A 22,358-nucleotide genomic window follows, 5' to 3' on the forward strand; every position below is an offset into this window, starting at 1 on the left:
CATTTATGGTCGAAAATCATCTCTTTAGTTTTATCAGGATTCAAAATAAGGCAGCTGTTCTCTGACCACTCATTAAAATAGTCAGTTTCCTTAAAGTAGTACATAGGGCTTTTATCACAAAATAACGGTATCTTCTGAATATTTACAAATGTAGTTATTTGGCAGTCTGCTCCTGCAATCATTGGTAAAGAAAGGGTGAGCTCACACACCCTTGTGGTACTCCAATGCTGCATATTCTTGAACAAGGAGGAACTGAGTTTACTTTTACCTGTTGGGATCTGTTAGTTAGCAGTGAGTAAAACCATCCATCAACTTTTATTGATAGAGGAATGTCAATCCTTTGATTATATTGGTTAACCTTTTGGCAAGTAAATCAGAGCATAGTGTCAAACGCAGCACTGAAATCAGCGAAGAGGACACGTGCATACGCTTTTGGGTTCTCTAGGTGTTTGCTAATAAAATGAGAGAAGCCGACAACAGCATCCTCCAGGCCGCAAATTGTAAATTGTAAGGGTCAAGATGGATAGCCACCTCCGATTTAAGTTCATTTAAAATAATTCTTTCATAACACTTCATAATGACACAGGTCAGAGCAATTGGGTCTGTAGTAGGACACGGTTGCTTTGTAGAAGGACATGCAACTTTGGAAACAGGTATGATCAGAAACTTTTTCCAGATGTCAGGAACCATGTGATTGTTAGACATAGACTGCTGAAATATGGGGCCCCAAGCAGCTGTAAGCTCCTCTGAGCACATTTTTAGTAGCTTGGCTGGTAAACCATCAGGCACGATTAGATTTTTTAGTTACACACCTTACTAAAAACACTCTTAACATGTTGAGAATTTACCTGAATTCTGTTGAACTTTTTACACCTAGTGAAGTGATCCAAGTTGAAATCGACTGACTCTGGCGTCGAAGAGTTCGAGTCATGACGAAGAAAAACATCATTTAGCTTATTTGCTTCTGAGAAAAGTATTTCAATACTTATTGCAATACACCATTGCTGTATCGCAATACACCGCAACAAAATTTTAATACCCAATACTCGGCCTAGATCCTTGAATATAAAATATTACACTGCTCAACACATCTTCAACACCTTCAGCGTTTCTTATTCAGGACCCAGTTTTGGAATGCCCCTATCAAAGATATAGAGATGATATCTCAGTGGAAATGATTAATAGACACTCTTGCAATTAGTTAAATTAGAAAGAAAAACAAGTAGGACTGTTGAAAGGCAACATCTCTTTTTTTTCCTCACTCACCTCTTCTTCTTGTTGCTGTATCAACTCTCTTTTATGGATTATTAAAAGTGATAAAATACTGTACAATACACGCTATCTGCAACTTCAAAATCCAGTATTGGTTTGCGATTTAAGGTCACTTTGTCCACAGATCAAATCGCTCTTTTAGAAAGAGTGTGCGTCACTGACTGCCCTAAGAGGTGAAGTGTGTGGATAAACGTTTAACCTGAAAATTCTATTGAATTCACTAACCTCAGGGAGACCATGAATTCTTCGTTGCCGTCTGTCCTCCATGAAGTTGGTGAGCCACTCCTTTCTGTCATCTGTTTTTTTCTTACTGAATGCCTGAAACAAAAATATAAATGGTTTCTTATGGGTGTAAGTATGAAATATGTCTATAAAATGTGTCAAATTACAACAATCAATTCTAAGATGTCTTGGACCAGACGAGTAGACACACCAAAAGCAGTGATGGGAAGTAACAGAGTACAAATACTTTGTTAGTGTACTATAGTAAATTTTGCTGATACTTTGTACTTTTAGAAGTATTTTTTTCCTGACAACTTTTAACTTTTATTAATTACATTTAAAACACAAATATCATACTTTTTACTTGCTACATTTTGAAAAATCCCTTGTTACTTTTTAATTTTATTTTTTATTTTTAACAAGTCACAATAAAAGGCCTTGTTACTTGTCTTTCTGCGCAAACTAGGTAAACTGTGTTTGACCAATCAGCCTGACTGCCGCTTAAAAAAAAACAAAAAACGCTGGGACGTCCCACAACTGTCAGCGCCACACAACCTCGAGAGCAGAGAAGATAACAGTAGGTAGCCTTTGCTAGAAGCTAGCGTCGAATAAGACAGAAAAATAAGCTGAATAAGCACAGGGTCAGGAGGCAAAAGCCCTCACCCATGGCCTTATTTAAAGGATTTCTTTGCATTCATTGGGGAAGACAAAACGTCATGCGGTGGTTGCCTTCAAGAACTCTCCCTTGAATGTCAGAAAGCACGATAAGTTAAGTTAACTAAACGCTGCCGCCGTTATAACTTTGGTTATTCGCTAGCTATCTTGGATATGTTCGCAACGTGGCTAATGTTAGCTGGCAACACTAATAAAAATAATGCTACTGTCATTAGCTAATGGTTTTTTTTTGGACAAAGGTCTAGGTCTATATTCTCATGAGCTTTTATCTTCTACCAAGGTAGGAAACCCCATTTAGCAGCGGTAGCCCACAGCAAACAAAATGTGGGATTTTTCCAGCATAATTTGATTGATTTATATAATCTCTGCCTGGGTGCCTTTAACTTGCGGATAGCACCATAGCGATCACTGACTTGATCACTCAGATTAAACCAAACAGAAATAATGTTGTTTCCCTAAAGTTAAGATTAAATATGATATGCATATTAGGCATTTTTGAAGTTGGCTGCAGACAACTTCCACACATCCCAAAGCCAGAAATATGGAAGTCAAAAAACATTTTGATCATATTTTATTATATTATTAATATTTTATTTATCAGTCTGTTGTGCAAATAAGGAGTGGCTTTTGAAAGGAATTGCGTACTTCAAACTGAGTCATTTGCAGTTTTACATTTTTTGATGTCCTTGGCATACATATGTGTTTTTATATGGTTATTCGCTTTGCACAACAGTGGCGCAGCTGGAAGTAAGAGTGGCTAGCACGTCCGCCTCACAGTTCAGAGTCCTGAATTCAAATCTAGCTCACGCTGACCTGTGCGGACTTTGCATGTTCTCCCTGAGCCTGGGTTCTCTCCGACTTATTTCCACATTCGAAAAACATGCATGACAGGTGTATTAAACACTCTAAGTCAGTGGTCCCCAACCCCCGGTCCGAGAACTGGTACCTGTCCTTGGATCAACTGGTACCGGGCCGCGTGGGCTGCTCCCAAAATAATGTTTTGGAGATTATTTAGTTTAATGGTACGCGCACAACGAATGCAAACGAGGCGAAAAAGGGGAGTGTTTTGTATTGTAGTCAATGGAGTTCGCGTGACTGGGCGCGAATCCACGTTGGGCAAGGTGATGGACGCGAATGAAGAGACGCAAATGGCCGCGGCCCGTCATGAGAAGCGAAATTGCGCCTTTCGTGTGAAGTTAATTTTTTTTTTTTTTTACTTTTTCCGCATTTAGCGTCGCCACAGCCAATCAACTTTGGGAACATTCAACGACTCACACAGTGGGTAGGAATGAATCATGGCGGCCGCTTTGCGGTCACCGGGAGCGATCCAACACAGCTAGCTGAGCTTTCAATACAAAACAGAGTCAAGCAAGAGCACTCACCTGGCTTGTAGAAAGGCGGAAGTGAGAACTTGGGACAACTGGTATGTGCAGCCTGTGCTTCACTTAACAGCTGTTGAACCATAGTTACTGTGCTAAACTAACGATAGCGCAGCATTGTCAGCACAATATTTAGCACGGTCTCGGCCACTTGATTGCGACATTGAAACTTTTATTTTTTAGCTGGCGAGTATTGCCGCAAAGAATAAAGGTGCCGTCGGTGAAAATATTGGCTCTGTCACATCCCAGAAAAATGAAAGTTCTCAGCAATGCTCTTCTTTCCGGATCTACCGTAACGTGCACAGTAAGCTCGCCCCACTCCCCTCCCCACTCCTCGCGCGACCCCAAAAAAAAAAGTGGACAAAAAGTACAACAGCAACAGAAAGCTCCGCGATTCGGCGCATAAATGTGGTTTTTAGAGCAGCCAGCAGCCCTCCCCCGCCGGTCAGCAATATAAATCTGAGGCTTAGTGAGAAGGATGATGTGGTTTTTAGAGCAGCCAGCATCCCCCCCCCCAGTGGGTGCATGAATGGTTGTTCGTCACTGTGCCCTGTGCAACCAAGTCCAGCGTGTCCTCCGCATACTACCCATAGCCAATTGGATAGGCACCAGCAAGGCAGCGACTATAGTGAGGATAAGCAACTACAGATAATGGGTGGAAGGATTAATTTCACAGAGCGCAATTTAATTTTTTCCCATTTTGTTATAAATTGGACAATGCACATTATTAAGTTAACAGTCTAGATATACCACTCTATACTAACGCCACTTTGAAAATAATAAAAATTACTGCTGTAAAATGTCATTAAGAATGTATGGTATTATTTAAAAATTTGATTAAAGGATGGGGCAATGAGTATGATTTCATCCTAGTTAAGATAATCCTAGTCTCATCCAGAACACAGAAGTGCGATGTGTAAATGTCTAATCCTGCATCTAATCCTGCTAACTTTATAGTGAAGTACAGTACATCAAGTAATGCATCCATCCATGCATTATAGCATTATGCATGTAGCTGCTTACGATATGATACGATACGATATACTTTTATTGGGGAAATTTGTCTTGGACTCAGCAGCTGCAGCAAATATGAGAAAACAAACACAATAAGACAGCAAGCAATATACTCAAACAAAAATTTGCATCTCAGTCTTGCACATATCCGATGGACATAAATATTGCACAAGCAGACTACCCTGACACATAATAAAGAAAAATGCTAAAAACATGTAAAAACATGTAAAAACAGGTTAAAAGCAAGTAAAAAGATTGCAGTGTATGCTAAAAACATGTAAACAAACACATGCTAAAAGCCACCGGAATAAATAGAAATGATTGCACACTATCTATGGCCTAAAACAGCATTATTTAGTAGCTTGGTACTCTGTGAAGAAGGTATGGGAAGGGTCGCTTATTATTCTTCGGGCTTGCCTGAGGACAGTCTGCTCATAAACAGACGGAGGACTCTGATAGTCATTCAACCTTATCACCTTCATGTCAGTGTGCACCAGACAAGTGAGTTTATTTTTTTGTTTAACATCGAGATTGCTGTACCAAGCTGACATCCCATATCTGACCTGGTAGAATAGCAACATGATGGCTTTGTCCACACCGTACACTCTAAGTCTACGCAGAAAATACAGTCTCTGCTGTAGTCGAGAGCAAACACTGTCAACATGGGTGTTCCAGCTGAATGTATTATCTAAATGAACTCTGAAATATTTGTATGAGCTGACCTGCTATATTGGTGAGTTATGGACGATCACAGGACTATGATCCCCCACTAATCTCGGGTCGAGAATCATTTCCTTTTTTTTGTTTACATTTAAGGTGAGATTATTTGTATCACACCATAACACAAACTTTTCTACTTCAGAAAAATGAGCTGAAGGTCTTGAATCCTTGTGCAGCAAACTAAAGATAGCTGTGTCATCTGAAAATTTGAAGACAAAGTTCCCTGAGTAGCAGTTTGAGCAATCATTTGCATAGATAGAAAAAAAGACTGGAGAGCTAACACAGCCCTGCAGGGCACCCGTGCTGATGGACTTGCAGTCTGAGACGGTGTTGTTGACTCTTACCTGCTGACTTTGATTTGTTAAAAAGGAAAAGTAACACTTAATTAAAAAAAAGTGTTAACACTTATTTGTCTCAGTTTTAGAATGAGCAGATGGGGTAGGAGAATGTTAAAAGCTGAACTAAAATCAATAAATTAAATCCAAGCATAGGCTTTTGGTTATTCCAGGTGATTGACAGTGATATGAGTGATGCTGTTGATAGCATCATCTGTGCCCCTCCCCTGGCTATAAGCAAACTGGTATGGGTCAAGTGACAAGTTGACCTCTGACTTGAGCACAGCCACCATGTACTTTTCAAAGCTCTTCAAAACAATTGAAGACAGAGATCCGGGTCTGAAATCATTGTTTTCAGTGGGGCATGGTTTTTTAGCCACAGGAACTATGGTGGATTTTTTCCAGATGCTAGGGACAGTGTGTGAGTCCACAGATCGTTTGAAAATGGGGCACCAAGCTGGAGTGAGCTCTTCTGCGCATGCTTTTAAGAGCAGTGCAGAAATGCCATCAGGGCCTGTGGATTTTTTAGTGCACACCTATTTAAAGATTGACTGTATCTTTTGTGGGTCAATTACAATTTTACAACTTAGGTCAGTTGTGATAATTTCCATATTACATACAGGGGGATTGTGATTTTCGAACCCTCCAACTCAATGAGAGAGTCTGGAACATCTTGATGGAGCCAGGTCTCTGTGACCACCATCAACCACACTTGAATCTCTGTATTCAAAGCATGTCTTGCTGTTGGCCCAGAGCTTGTCCATTTTGCATCTCAGCGATCTAACGTTGCTGAGTAGCAAGCTGGGTAGCGGTGGTCTGTTTCCTTTTCTCCGAAGACGCTGCCGCAATCCAACTCTTGTGATTGATTGTATTTTCACTTCCTCAGGAAGATCCGCCGGTGAAATCGTCCCCATAGGGCGAAGAGACAGTAGCGTGTTTATGGAATAACGCAGCAGCAGCTTGGTTTCCCCGTGGGGAATTGCTTGACAGGTCACCAGCAGTTCCCAAACAATCAGTCCCAAAAGTAGTCCTTGTGCAAAAGTCGCCATGGTGATCAGCCCAACATAAACGTGTTGCAGTCACACAGCACAGATCATAAGAAATCAAACGTTAAAAACATTTAAGAAAGACATAAAACGCCAGCAGAGCTGCTCCACCGGAAGCCCCGCGAATGAGCGTAGCGACGCCAATTTTCGCGTTCGGTGTGCACGTAGCATCACGATGAATGCTAGTCCAGGTTCCCAGCTCGTCGATCCCATTTCTGAGGTAGCGGATGACAGCCGGCAGCAGGCCAGGCACTGGTGGCCCGGGAGCCCCAGCCTTTAGCCTAGCCTGAAGGCATCCCCTTTTGGCTCGCCTCTGCCCCAGCCATCTCGGCGGCCGGCCGCTCAGTCCGCCCGCAGCCGAAGCTGCTGCGTCGTTCTGCCGCAACAGAGCCAAAATCCGCGATGCCAAATGAAAGTTCATGATGAACTTTACCAATTATAATAAGTGCCACCCTGCTGTAAAAAAAAGCGTTTGTGTCGGAGAGGGAACTAAGTTGTACAGAATGTTAGTAAGTGATCAAGTTTTGATGAATAAAAAAGAAAAACTTTTGCCCAAACGAAGAATATTAATATTTCTCAATGCATTTATGCCAAACAGAGATGACATTTTCTCTCTCTCTCTCTCTCTCTCTCTCTCTCTCTCTCTCTATATATATATATATATATATATATATATATATATATATATATATATATATATATATATATATATATACACACACACACACACACAGTGGGCCCCCGTGTTACGAACTTAATCCGTTCAGCGGCTATGCTCGTAACTTGAACTGCTCGTATGACGGGCAATCCAAACCTATGTTAATTAGTAAATGCAAACCTTTGGTAAAAACATCACGACTTTATACACATATTAAAAATGAGTAACATAATCTATAGTTAAATTAATCTACAGTTAAATTAAATAACATATACAAAGGAAAAATGACATTTACCTTTGGGGCGACGTGATTTGAGCCGAGTGGAGGCGGAGGGGAGCAGAGACCAACCCGCAGAATTTACTGATTTATTTTCTTAAATGGAAACTTTTCTCAAACTAGAATTTATCACCGGCGATTTCCTTTTCTTTAATCCATAATAGAAGAAGCCTCTCCGTTTTGTTGTCGATCGAGGTCCGTCCCCCGGCAAGGAAAGTCTTGCCCTTAAAAGATTGCCAAGCGGTTACGTCCATACTCACGAGCAAGATTAACCATGCGTGCGCCTCCTTCGTAGTTTTTTTTTTTATTATCTCCTGCTTCGTTTCTATAGTCATCATCCTCTTACTTCTTCCTTTACCGCCACTAGCAATTTTAGAAGCCATGTCTAACAGATAAAGTTTGCAAAGTCTTAACAACATTCCTTCCTCCCGTTTTTCACTCATTTTCTCTCCTTCCTTCCGTCCCGACCAGCTGTGCCATCAAGCTAGATGAAGGCGTTCCACCAATAGCATATCGGCATTTCCGTGACTGACACCGTGACTGAAACAGTGACTGTGACATTGTAAGAGCAATAGCATATCAGCGTTGCCGTGTGTAGCGTGAGCAGATGAGTTCGTTGATGTAGTAAAGCGAGGTCAATTGTACGTACACATCGACTGGCAACGCGTGGTAAAATCATAGTTAAAAGCATCACGAATTTACACACATAACTAAAATTAGTAACATAATCTACTGTATAGTTAATTTAATTAACGTAAGCCATGTCAAACAGTTAAAGTTTGCAAAGTCTTCACAACATTCCTTCCTTCCGTTTTTCACTCATTTTCTCTCCTTCCTTCCATCCCGACCAGCTGTGCCATCAAGCTAGATAAAGGCGTTCGGCAAATAGCATATCGGCATTTCTGTGATTGACGTGACGCCGGCCAATAGCATCTCCGTGACTGAGTCCGTGACTGACACCATGACAGACATTATAAGTGCAATAGCGTTAACATCACCGTGATGAGCGTCAACCTCTGAATTATTTGACGTAGCAAAGCGAAAATAAATGTACTAATACAATGGCCAGCAAGTCGGATTGTTCGTAAGACGGAAGGTTTGTGCATAAGTGGGGGACAAAAAACTCTGCGGTCCACGCTCGTAAGTCAAAATGTTCGTAAAAGAGGGTCTTCGTAAACCGGGGGCCGTATATATATATATATATATATATATATATATATATATATATATATATATATATATATATATATATATATATATATATATATATATATATATATATATATATTTTTTTTTTTTTTTTAATGCTTGTGAGTAGGCATGGAACGATATCAGAATTTGATGTGATGATAACCTTGAGCAAAAATATCATACTGAAATTACAGCTCTAGAATATATCATTTTCAAATCTTTTTGGGTAAATAGCTATTGTTGTAGATTATAAAAGCAGTTTTATTTATAGTATAAATCCATAACAATATTTTGAAAGATGACTTGAAAACCTACTTTGAACGATATAATGTTCCTTGAAAGTAGCATCAAAGTAGCAATTGCTAAGGCAGCAGAGAAAATGAGTCACACATAGAGCATAAAACAGGAAGTGAACATGAGAACGTGATTGGTTAAGGTAGCTAAAGAGTAAGCGTCACAAAGAGAGGATTCCCCTGCTGCAGCCTTCAATTACCTCATGTGAAACAATTGTTAAACAACACTCCTACTCCTACGTCAGGGGAACACATTGATTTGAAATAATACATCCCACGGGAAAAATCCTGTCGGAGACAGGCAAATGAGAGGACTGGATATGCCATATTATTATTTTACAAACATTGCCCAATACATCGCAATACGCCTTTGCTTTTTTGCAATATATCGCAATAAACTATTAAGACCCAATATCCAGCCCTAGAAAATACACAACCAAAGTAACTGCTATAAGCAAATGATTATATATAAATGATATAAGCAAATAATTTTGCAACCTTGTGACTTGACTCTCTCTTCAAATCTCCAATTACAGAGTGCATGTGTTACCTATTAAAACATCGGTTACGCTGAAATCTAGAACATGTTCTACACACAAAATCACACAGACATATGAAGTACATAAAAATGCCTTTTCTTTTTCTGTCACTTGGTAGCGCTTGGAGCAACATCTACTGTATAAGATGTGTTTGGTGCGATGGGACAGGAAATGTGACGCGAGATAGCCAATCAGTTTCGGGAAGGTAAATACGGGAAACGGAAGTGTAGCACGGACTTCCAGCTTAAAAGCACATGGCCTTCGCCTTGGCCAGCTCCCAGCTCACACAGCATCCGTACCTTGAGGACCCTTGCACACGTGGTGACCCTATGTGAAGATAGACCCACCTCATCTCTTTGGGTTGAGCCCAGCTGTCCCATGGGTGCAAGCCTAGCCTCCTATTGAGAGGGGGAACCTGGTGACTCGTGGCAAGGAAATGGAAAACTGTCTCCACTAATATTATTATTATTTATTATTTTTTATGGGTTAGGGTTCTACTTTGAGTCTTTTGCTGAACGCGACAAAGCACATCATTTACACTCTACGCGAGGCGTTTTGTTTTGTCGTGGGGTCCAGATGATCACTTTTGTGATTGCTATGCACGTTGAAGTGGATCTGGAAAGGAGAGCATTGCTGAGAACTTTCACTTTTCTGGGATGTAGTGGAGCCATTATTTTCTCCTCTAGACCAAAAAAAAAAAGTTTCAAGGGGCCAGTACCGTGCTAAATACAGTGCTGTCAATGCTGCACTATCATTATCTTGGCACAGTTCTCGGTTCAACAGCTGTTAAAGAAGGAGACAAACTCTGCACATACCAGTTCTCCCGCCTTTCTACAAGCCAGGTGAGTGCTCTTGCTGGCTGTGTTGGATAGCTCCGGGTGACTACAAACCGGCTGCCATGATTCATTTTTACACCGTGTGAGACGTTGAACTTTTCCAAAACAGCTTGGTTGTCGCAACGCGCGACAGAAGTTAAAATGTTTTAACTTCTCGCGACACACGTAATAACACGCCGCACGGTGTGAATACAGCATTTGTCTTGCTTGAGGATGACATGATCTTCGACTAAAAATCTTCCCTCAAACTTTGACAAGTATTATCACACTGGGTCAGACATGTCACTCTAGAATGTCTTGATAATTCTCAGATTTCATGAATCCTGATATCAATCAAGGTGTCCAGTACTAGATGCAATAAAGCAGCCCCATAGCACTATGAATTCTAAACCAATAACTATGGGGAGGATTCATTTTTCATTGTAGGCGTCATTGCGCCATCTGTAAACAAACGTTGATGTGAAGTCCCAAATTGCTCTAATACTGTTTAATCTTTTCACAGGACAGTTTCCCAGAAGTATTGTGGTTTGTTTAGGTACTCCTTGGCAATGAATAGTCATTCCGTTTTCTTGTCTTTGCCTCAGCAATGGCGTCTTCCTTGGCCTTACCCATAAAGCCTTTTTTGTGTGTGGCGTATCGTACTTTGTTGAAACAATGACCCCTTCAAGTCTTTGGATGTTAGATGTGGTGTTTTTTTCCACCCCTCACATCAACCTTTGAAGACTTTTAATCATCAACATTATTTCCTCACATCTGGGAAGATTCCTATCTGTTTCATGCAGGTGAAAATTCTTGATAAGATTAAGCACTCTTGATATAGAAATACCAACGGCTTTACCTTACCTTTGGAGTTGGGCTGCACGATTAATTGCATTTTAATCGTGATCGTGATATTGGCTGCCACCATTATTTAAGATAATAATCAGCGATATGTACAGTCAAATAAAGCACTTTGAATCATCTTACCACCAGGGGACAAACACAAGGGACTTCGTTAAGCTTCGGGCAAAAAACATGGCGGAGGATTTCGGTGAATATGGAAAAAAACTTCCCTACACCCTCTTCCCTGCAACGTTGAAAAAATGGGGCTGTGAAAATTACTGCCCATTAGAGGTGCAAAAACACAAGCGTCCCATGGCCATCAAATGGTGAGAGTTAAACTGCGCCAACATATCTCCCATTAAAATCTGTGCGGACACATGCTGCTGAGAAAGCACAACAACCAAGCACACACTCCTCTCCTCTCCTCAGATGAATGTCACAGCCAAAACACTAGCAACAGTCCAACCAAGGGTCCACACGAACGACAACGTACACAATATGACAAAAACAACAAAAAACAGGAGATGGAAAGAATGCCATGCTTACAGGAGCAAAACTGCATAGAACATTATAATTTTTGATGTGCCTGCCCCCCTAGATAATGTAAAACACAACATACATGTACTTAATGCATTTGTATGGATTGGCTTGTGTCTTGCACGATTAAAACTCAAGAGTGCAATTTTACCTTGTGTGAATTAAGTTATCCTCCATGAAATGTGCCCAAACACAGCACAATGTGTTTAACTGCTATTTAGATCATTTTTTAGTAATTAGTGTGGCTAACCACTAACTCATATTCATCCAAGAGTAAACACACTGCAAAATAAAGATTGTATAACATCCATTTACTAAAGAAAAGGGGGTTAGCTTGAACTCACCAAAGTGATGGCAGCATCATCCTCAGCACCGCTGTATCTAAATGTGATGCGATGCCTCTCCATTTCAGAAAAATATTCTTTCGCCTCTTTGTTTGTACTTGTACCCAACCCTATAAGATAATTATTATGATTATTTATAGAAATAACAATAATCAGTAATTCAATTATAATTTGCGCCATATGTTTTAAGTTTCAGTGGCCCATGTAACTTGACTGCGTCAAAAACAAACCTTTGTAGTACTTTACATGCCAGGTTTTATAGTTGTCTGTTTGTTTCTTCCACTCATCAAACTCTGGAATGCTGTAAAAGGCCATTTCTTGCTTGTTTTTGGAAACCTGCAGAAAATACATATGAGTAATCAGCAACCAGTCACATTTGGAATTTTATATTTTCATACTTTGTCCATACCCTATTTTACACACTTCTCAGCACTTTCAGAGAAATACGTTACATGAGTAAATATATCAGTGTATCATAAATAAAACTCATCTTAATTTTTCAGTTGTAATGTCGGGATTGGAAATTGAGCGCTATCGTGACATCAGCACTTTCAGATAAATACGTTACATGAGTAAATATATCAGTGTATCATAAATAAAACTCATCTTAATTTTTCAGTTGTAATGTCGGGATTGGAAATTGAGCGCTATCGTGACATTTTTAACTGATCTAGTGTAAAGAGTAAGGGTTAAGAAAATGTCTTTTATTCTTTTTAAAGACTAGAAAGCAAACAAAAATTAATGAAAACTACAAATATATTGGCAAAAAATCTAACTGTGAATTACACATAGACTGGCAAAAAAAAAAACTGGCGCATGAAAATGTTTGGGCACCCCATATCCTTTCAAGATTTTACTTTAAAAATCATCTGTTGTTTGAATCAACACTGTCAGCTAAAAATATCATATAGCAGACAAACACAGTGACATTTGAGAAGTGAAATTACGTTTTTAGGCTTTTTTTTCCAATGTGTGCAATAATTACTTAAACAAAAGTAAGCAGGTGCTAGATTTGGGAACCCCAACAGAAAAATCATAATATGGTAGGTCCTCCTTTTGCAGAAATACAGTAATACCCGTGTAAACCAGGGGAGATCAATGCTTTGCTCGCGGTCCGTGTTGGTCGACCTATAGCTTATTGATTTTGAACTTGCATTCAATGAAGCTCCTGCGGTTCGATGAGTCAGTTTGAGGAGTTCGACAGAGGTCTGGCCACACACTGTGTTGGATTGTGTGGTTCCATAAAAGTATTTTTTATACTGCCTTTAACAGTTAAAATATTTGTTGTCCAATTAAAACTGGTTCCGTGGATGTGCATAAGAAATTTGAAAGGTTTTTTTTTTTTTCCAACAAGGTTAAGAACCACTCGCCACTCGAACCACTAGCTATTGTTGGTCATCCGCATGTCACCGCAAGAACAAAAAAACGGCAGCAAAAAAGGAACATCAATTGAGGAAAAAAAAAACAACACCAATTGAGTAAAAAAGAAAGTCAGTCTTTGCTTGATTTATTGTTTTTAAGAAACCTGAACTGGCAGTTTGAACTTCATTTCAGATCAGAACAACACCAACCGCTATTTTTCAGAGCATTTAAACATTAATAAACCCGCATCAGCAATTAAAATTTATCATTCTACGTGCCAAACCTTGGAATAAGTAATAATAATTTTAAACTATTTGTCCACTGGGTTTTATGAAGTCCATGAAGAGCAAGCAAGCTTTAACAAGATTGTACGCTAAATTGCGAATGACAATCTAATATAAGTGTCATGTCTGGGCATGGTGAGTTGAGAGGAGGAAAGAAGGGGACCAAAAAATGCAGGAAAACTCAGAAATAGGTGGCTTAAAAAAGGAAGTTTTAACAAGAAATGAGGCAGGACCGAACCGGGAGCAAAACTGGTATCACCAGTATCACCAGACAGCTGGGTCAAATCAAACTAACGAGAACGTAGACAATAGAGGCAGATGATCTTTTTGTACTGACATTGACGCCAATGCTGAAAGTCGCAACGGCCCAATTTCTGTTTTGCTCTTCTTCAGCCATTGTGGGTTTAAAAAAAAAAGCGTCTTCGAGTCTGGCTTCGATGTACGTAAACGCTAACGTTAGCTAGTAGAGCAACATGTTTTTTTGTTGTTTTTTTAAATAACTTTAGCCTTCTACTTTTCAAGCAAATGCATAACGGCTTTGGGTTCAGGCAGACATGAAGTCTGCCATGAAGTCTGCCTGCCTGATTAGGGAGATTAATTATAAATTCTAAAAATATATATATATAGATATATATATATATATATATAGATATATATATATATATATATATATATATATATATATATATATATATATATATATATATATATACAGTACAGTGATCCCTCCTACTTCGCGGTCTCAGATATCGCGGTCTCAGTACTTTGCGTTTTTTTTCAGGAATAATAAAAAATATTAAAAAATAAAAATTCATTTAAAAATGTGCAAAAATGTACAAAAATTGAAAAAAGCAAAAAAGTACATTATACAGTACAGTATTAATCAAATAACAAAGTAATATTAGTTAATAACTGTTAAGAATTCTTCAACCGTTAGAGTTCGTGATGTTTTTTTTTAATCTTATTTTGAAATGAATGCTTTTAATTTGTCGGGTCGCGTTGCATTTCCGTTTCCTGTTTTACGTTCTCTGTGCGTCATTCGGCTCGTTACCATGACGTAGTGAATGACAACGTAAGTTCATATTTATAGTTTATTATCATTTATGTTGATAACACACGCTACTGCCTATGTTTAGTAAGCGATAAGTGTTTATTCTGTTTATATGTTCGTTTGTGTAGAGGTTGCACTTTATAGTTAGTAGTTTTTAGTAGTTGCTAACCCGCTAATGTCGGTTAAAAATACAGTAAATTCATAGATTAAGTGTTTATATGTTAGTTTACTGACTTTACGATTATTATTCAACAGATACTACATCATACACCATACATGAGCCAAAATAAATGTGAAGTTCAACGTGATGACTTGCTTACTCTTTCACCTGAGTCTCGGTGCAGATAACCAGTCCTGAGAACAAAATCTCAACAAACTAAGTAATATTAGTTATTTAATGAATATACAATAATGTTAATAACGTTAATAAGGATAATTTGATGTTAAATAATAGGAGAAAGGAAAAAAAATAGGCAAAAAATACAAAAAAAAAAAAAAAAAGGATTGTTTATGGTTACTGCGGCTATATTGGGGCGTACATAGAAATCTCGGAACTGATACCCTACTTCGCGGGTTTCAGACTTCGCGGGGGGTTGACAGCCCCCATTAACCGCAAAGTAGGGGGGATCACTGCCGAGCGGTTACGACCATACTCACGAGCAAGGTTAATTATGCGTGCGCCTCCTTCGTATTTTTTTATTATCTCCTGCTTGGTTTCTATTGTCATCATCCTCTTACTTCTTCCTTTACCGCCACTTGCAATTTTAGAAGCCATGTCTAACAGATAAAGTTTGCAAAGTCTTCACATCATTCCTTCCTTCCGTTTTTCACTCATTTTCTCTCCTTCCTTCCATCCCGACCAGCTGTGCCATCAAGCTAGATAAAGGCGTTTGGCCAATAACATATCGGCATTTCTGTGATTGACGTGACGCCGGCCAATAGCATATCCGCATTTCCGTGAGTGAGACCGGGACTGTGACCTTAATCGACCAATAGCATATTGGCATCTCCGTGACTGACTCCGTGACTGACACCGTGACTGAGTAGTGACTGTGACATTGTAAGAGCAATGGCGTTCAGCGTAACTGTGACAAGCGTGAACATTTGATTTCGTTGATGCAGCAAACGCATTGCCCGGCATGTCGCATTGTTCGTATTGTTCGTAAGACGAAAGGTTTGTGTGTAAGAGGGGGACAAAAAACGCCGCGGTCCACGCGTGTAAGTCGAAAAGTTCGTAAAAGAGGGAGTTCGGAAACCGGGGGCCCACTGTGTGTGTTCTTATAATTATTATATTATAGTCATGATAATGTTAGGCCAGCCGAGAAGGCCTTGCTGGCCGTGACAGCCCACCACTGTTTGGATCATTTCCAAGTTGGGTAGAGTTTGCTCACGGGTTAATCATTTGAATGAGGTGTGATGGAGAAAGAAAGCTGGAAAACATGCAGGATACCGGCCCTCAAGGACTGGCGTCTGACACCTGTGCTATATGCCAACTATAAATTATAAAACATTTTACCAGGCCTTACAAGTGTGCAAAACCTGAGTTTTTGTGCGTGTTTAGGTCCCTGAAAATCTGATTATTTTCAAAGAAAAAACAAAAAATGACCCTAGAAGCCCGGGCCGTGTTGGTGTACTTGTTAGTATGTTGGGATGATTGCACATTGAAACTGTATTGTTAAACTAAATGTCATAATTTAGAATGAGAACTACCTTGATCGAACATGTTTTATTATGTTTGTTGTGTACCTTAAATCCATTAATCAGACTGACCTCATTATTACTCGGTCGGATGTTGAGGCCTTTATGTTGTGCTTGTTTTTATGTTATCATGTTTGAGGCGGCGGGGTGGCACAGTGGTTAGCAAAGCTGCCTCAAAGTTCAGGGGCTCGAGTTAAAAGCCACCCCGCTCCGACCTTCCTGTGTGGAGTTTGCATGTTCTCCCCGAGCCGGCGTGGGTTCTCTCCGGGCACTCCGGCTTCCTGCCATGCATATTGGACATACTAAATTTTCCTTGGGTGTGATTGGGTACGTGAATGGTTGTTCTTCTCTGTATGCCCTGCAGTTGGCTGGCAACCAATTGAGGGTGTATGTCGCCTACTACTCGAAGTCAGCTGGAATAGGCACCAGCAAGCATTCCCTATTGTACATTCAACAAGAAGTCAGAAATTTTTAATTACTTTTCAGATATTTTCATATATTTTTGGCCTTCTCTGGAGGTCAAAGTAGTTTTGATTCTCAACTACTTCAATAAAAAAAAAAAAAATCAAATTCCAAAATGTTATTATCCCAACGTGCCATACCCCAATGTCGCCCAGGCTATGAGGGTCCTTAGTAGCTGCTTGCAGCTCGAGCTCTTAAAAGTGTTTATAGGAATACTTTGTAATGTTAGTTTATTATTGGTAACAATGGACACATTGTAGTAAAGAATTACATATTCCTCCAGTGTACCGAGCACCCTGGGGTGTTTGGATAACTCTTTTGTTTAAATGTTCGTGGTTATGGTTTTATAATGGGACGCCAACTGTTTTTTAATACCCATGCACTTTTTGATATAATATACTCCAAGTATTAAGCTGAACTTCCTGAGATTGTAATTTCATTAGATGCTGAAAAAGCCTTTGAGAGGGTGAAGTAGGAGTACCTGTTTGCAGTTTTGAAGAAATTTGGTTTCGGTGATAAATTTATTTCTTGGATTCGCCTTCTTTACGCATCCCCTAAAGCTAGTGTTCACACTAATGATACTTATTCTGATTATTTTGCTCTGGGTCACGGACGTCACCAAGGCTGTTCTTTGTCACCTTTGCTCTTTGCCGTCGCCATTGAGCCTTTATCTATTACATTAAGGTCATCCCCTTTATTTAGAAGAATCTTCGCAAATGGGATGGAATACAAATTGTAATATGCTATGTGCTATGTTATATGCTGATGATTTGTTACTGTATGTAACTGATTATGCGATTTCTATCCCTGCCGTTTTAAGTATTCTGAGAACTTCAGTTTGTTTTCAGGTCACAGATTGAATTTGGAGAAAAGTGAATGTTTTCCCATTAACGCTGCAGCATGTGGCCTAGACCGGACTGTTCATTTCAGTTTTTCGGGGTTTAAGTACCTAGGTATAAACGTTACGCGTTCAATATCTAACCTTGTATCAGCTAACTTCACTCCTCTTATCTCAACAATTACAAAGGTGGGGTAACCTCCCCCTTTCATTAATTGGCAGGATCACTGTTGTCAAAATAAATATTTTACCAAAATTTCTTTTATTTCAGTCAATTCCTCTTTTTCGACCAAAACACTTTTTTGTTTTTTCTGGATAGCATAATTTCTTCTTTTATTTGGGCTGGGAAGCCACCTAGGGTTCGTAAATCTTTATTGCAGAGATGTAGACTTAGTGGTGGACTCGCATTACCCAATCTTACTATTGGGCTGCTCACGTTCATAAACTTTGCTTCTGGTTACAATCTTCAGGAACCTCCTGGTGTAAAGTAGAATTATCATCTTGTAGGGGATCCTCTATAGCTGCCTTGGCGTATTCTTCTTTGCCTACAAAACTCTCTTTATACACTGATAACTAAAGGTCTGGTATCAATTTAGACGACACTTTAAATTCGTAGCCGTATCCTCTTTGGGTCCTTTAAACAACAATCACCTATTTACTCCATCGCTTTTTGACTCGATATTCTTAGGCTGGTATGACAAGGGTATCAAACACTTCAAACACTCATTTGTAGATGGTGTCTTTGATAGTTTTGCCAACTTGACATCTAATGGTTTCTATTACAATTTGTGATTCTCGCTATTTGCGGGTACAGTCGGCCCCCGGTTTTCGAACACCCTCTTTTACAAACATTTCGACTTACGAGCGTGGTCCGCGGAGTTTTTTGTCCCCCACTTACGCACAGACCATTCGCCTTACGAGCAATCTGACATGCCGGCCATTGTATTTGTTCATGTATTTTCGCTTTGCCACGTCATCAAAATCAGTAGTCAAAGCTTGTCAACGTAAACCGATATTGCTCTTACAATGTCACAGTCACTGTCTCAGTCACGGTGTCAGTCACGGTCTCACTCAGGAGATGCTATTGGCCGGCGTCACGTCAATCACAGAAATGCCGTATTGGCCGAACGCCTTCATCTAGCTTGATGGCACTATCACAAGATGGCGGCGCGTGTAGACGCAGCGGCCACTCGCTCTTCCGACAATGCGTTGTTTTGTTCATCAAACAAGTGTTTGTCTGAAAGTTTTTCCGGTCAGTTTACGCCAAAATACGGGTACAGTCGACGGGTAGTCCTACAAATCCGAAGAATCAACATTTGCCAACTTTTAAACGCGGAACTGGAGAACTCGCTAAGGAAATTGGGACTGCTACGCCGGCCTGCTAATTCACCGGACTCGCCTGCTACCCCTCCCCCGGAAAGGAGGCGTCGGAAGCGGTGCGCCAGGACGAGGAAGCGGGGCAAGCGCGGAGGTATTCGAGCTAGGCTAGAGGCTAACCCAACTCGCCCGGCCATACCATCTATCCTTTTGGCGAACGTTCGTTCACTGGACAACAAAATGGACGATATCCGACTTCTGAGATCAGCAAACCGAAAAGTGAGTGACTGTTTGTGTATTAGTTTTCACGGAAACCTGGCTAAATAGTAACATTCCGGACTCCGCTATACATCTAGAGCAGCTAACATGCTACAGATCCGACAGGGCTCTTGCAGAGGGAGGGAAGTCGCACGGTGGCGGCGTGTGTGTTTACATCCGCGAAGCGTGGTGCCGGGATGCCACTGTAGTATACAAACACTGCTCACCTCTGGCGGAATTCATGATCGTGAAGTGTCGCCCCTTCTACTTGCCAAGGGAGATAAGTTCAATACTGCTGGTCGCTACTTATATCCCCCCAACTAACAACAGCAACAGAAGTGCGGCGCTGAACGAACTGTACCAGGCCATCAGTGAACAACAAACAGCGCAACCAGACGGCTTCATCATCCTCGCGGGGGATTTCAACCATGCTGATCTCAAAACTGTTCTCCCGATGTTTCATCAACAAATCCACTTTGCAACAAGAGGACATAACATTTTGGACTGTTTTAAACTCAGCACAAAGGAGCGTACAAAGCCACCCCCCTCCCCCACATCGGCGCCTCTGACCACCTCACTATTATGCTAATGCCGGCATACAGACCAAGAGTGAAAGCCATCAAACCTGCACTGAAAGAAGTAAGGGTGTGGCCACAGGAGGCGACCTCAGCCCTACAGGACTGCTTTGAGTCAACAGACTGGGAAATTTTTAAGGAAGCAGCCACCTACAACGGCATCACAGATATTGAGGAGTACACAGACACGGTGACGTCCTACATCACCAAATGCATGGACGACGTGACCCACATCAAGAGGATCACCACACGGGCCAACCAGAAGCCATGGCTAACAGGAGATGTCCACAGGCTGTTGAGGGCCAGAGACAAGGCCTTCAAAGCTGGGGAGAAATCAGCCCTGAGAACAGCGAGAGCCAACCTGTCCCGTGGCATCAGGAAAGCCAAACAAGAATACACAAACAAGATAACTTCTCACTTCAAGGACAGCAAGAATGCACACAGCCTATGGCAGGGCATTCGGGCTATCACAGACTACAAACCTGCACCACAAAGCTGTGAGAGCGACATCACTCTGCTCAACAACCTAAACAGTTTCTTTGCACGCTTTGAGGAACAGAACATCACCTTCCCACAGAAAACACCACCACCTTCGCACGACCAGCCTCTGTGCCTGTCTGCTGCCAGCGTGAGGAGGACACTCTCCGCCATCAACACCCGGAAAGCAGCAGGTCCAGACAACATCCCTGGCAGCGTGCTGAAAGACTGTGCAGAGGAGCTGAAAGATGTTTTTACAGACATCTTTAACACCTCCCTGAGGCAAGCCATTGTGCCATCAGGCTTCAAAGCTGCCACCATCATACCTGTGCCAAAGAAATCCTCCCCATCCTGCTTCAACGACTATCGTCCGGTGGCACTGACACCCATCATCATGAAGTGCTTTGAACGACTAGTTCTGTCACACATAAAATCCATCCTGCCCCCCAGCCTGGACCCGTATCAGTTCGCCTACAGGGCAAAGCGGTCCACAGACGACGCAATCTGCTCTGCCCTCCACCCGGCACTCACCCACCTGGACAAGAAAGACTCATATGTGAGAATGCTGTTCATAGACTTCAGTTCAGCGTTCAACACCATAATACCCCAACAGCTCACCTGCAAACTGGACAAACTGGGAGTCAGCACCTCACTCTGCAACTGGCTGCTGGATTTCCTCAGCCAGAGGCCTCAGGCGGTGCGAGTTGGCAACAACATCTCAGGCAGGATCACCCTGAGCACGGGGGCCCCACAAGGCTGTGTGCTCAGCCCCCTCCTCTTCACCCTACTAACACACGACTGCACAGCAACCCACAGCTCCAACCACCTCGTGAAGTTTGCTGACGACACAACACTGGTGGGTCTCATCTCCAACGGCGACGAGACCCACTACAGGAAAGAAGTGGAGCTTCTGACCGAATGGTGTAAAGACAACAACCTCCTGCTAAACATCAGCAAGACCAAAGAGATGGTCGTCAGCTTCCAGAGAGGCCGCACCCAACACCCCCCGCTGACCATCGATGGTGCTGCAGTGGAGAGGGTGAGCAGCACCAAGTTCCTGGGGGTGCACATCAGCGATGACCTCTCCTGGACCACCAACACTGCATCTCTGGCCAAGAAAGCACAGCGGCGTCTCTACTTCCTGCGCAAACTGAAGCGGGCAAGTGCCGCGCCGCCCATCATGACCACATTCTACAGAGGAACCATCGAAAGCATCCTCACCAGCTGCATCACTGTGTGGGGCGGGAGCTGCACCGACTACAACAGGAAGGCTCTACAACGCATCGTGAGGACAGCTGAGAGGATTATTGGTACTCCGCTCCCCTCCCTGCAAGACCTGTACACCACCCACCTTGGCCGCAAAGCCGTCACGATTGTCACCGATACAAGCCACCCTGCACACAGTCTCTTCAGCCTCCTGCCCTCCGGAAAGAGGTACAGGAGCCTCCGCTCCCGCACCACCCGACTCAGGAACAGGTTCATCCACCAGGCCGTGAGACTGCTGAACTCCCCCCCCCCCCCTCCCCCCTCCCATCCGTGAAACTGCTGAACTCTCTCTCTCTCTCTCTCTCCACTCCTCTCTCTCACATTCAGCCCCAGCCAGAAGAAACACCTAGCTGGCCCCCCCACCTAAACTCAAACTTTACTCATGCACTTGCAAAATTTGCACAGACTTGATGCTGCCATGTTTATTTATAATTATACTTCTATTGCACTAGCGATTACCCTTAGAACTATAACAACTACCTCAAATGCACACAACTGGGACAACCACAGCCAGAGTTGTCCTGCTTTGTCTCGTACTGTTGGATTGTCCTGTCATATGCTGCTACTTATGTCTTGTCTTGGGATACTCTTGCCATAACTGTTTTTTTGT

The 22,358-nt window shown here is 41.6% G+C and overlaps 1 protein-coding gene across 3 annotated transcripts in view; it reads right to left on the reverse strand.

Moving 5' to 3' along the window:
- Positions 1–22,358, reverse strand: part of top2b (DNA topoisomerase II beta) — a 178,050-nt gene that overhangs the window by 72,871 nt on the left and 82,821 nt on the right. For all 3 annotated transcript variants that reach the window (XM_088404453.1, XM_088404452.1, XM_088404451.1), the window contains exons 15-17: positions 12,391–12,496; positions 12,161–12,270; positions 1,498–1,590 (exon numbers count right to left, since the gene is read on the reverse strand). In XM_088404453.1, coding sequence (XP_088260579.1) covers positions 1,498–1,590; positions 12,161–12,270; positions 12,391–12,496 — 309 coding nt within the window. The remainder of the gene's footprint in view (positions 1–1,497; positions 1,591–12,160; positions 12,271–12,390; positions 12,497–22,358) is intronic.

This window comes from Hippichthys cyanospilos, chromosome 21, assembly GCF_059441005.1.
Source record: "Hippichthys cyanospilos isolate Australia breed blue-spotted pipefish chromosome 21, RoL_Hcya_1.0, whole genome shotgun sequence".
Taxonomy (NCBI): domain Eukaryota; kingdom Metazoa; phylum Chordata; class Actinopteri; order Syngnathiformes; family Syngnathidae; genus Hippichthys; species Hippichthys cyanospilos.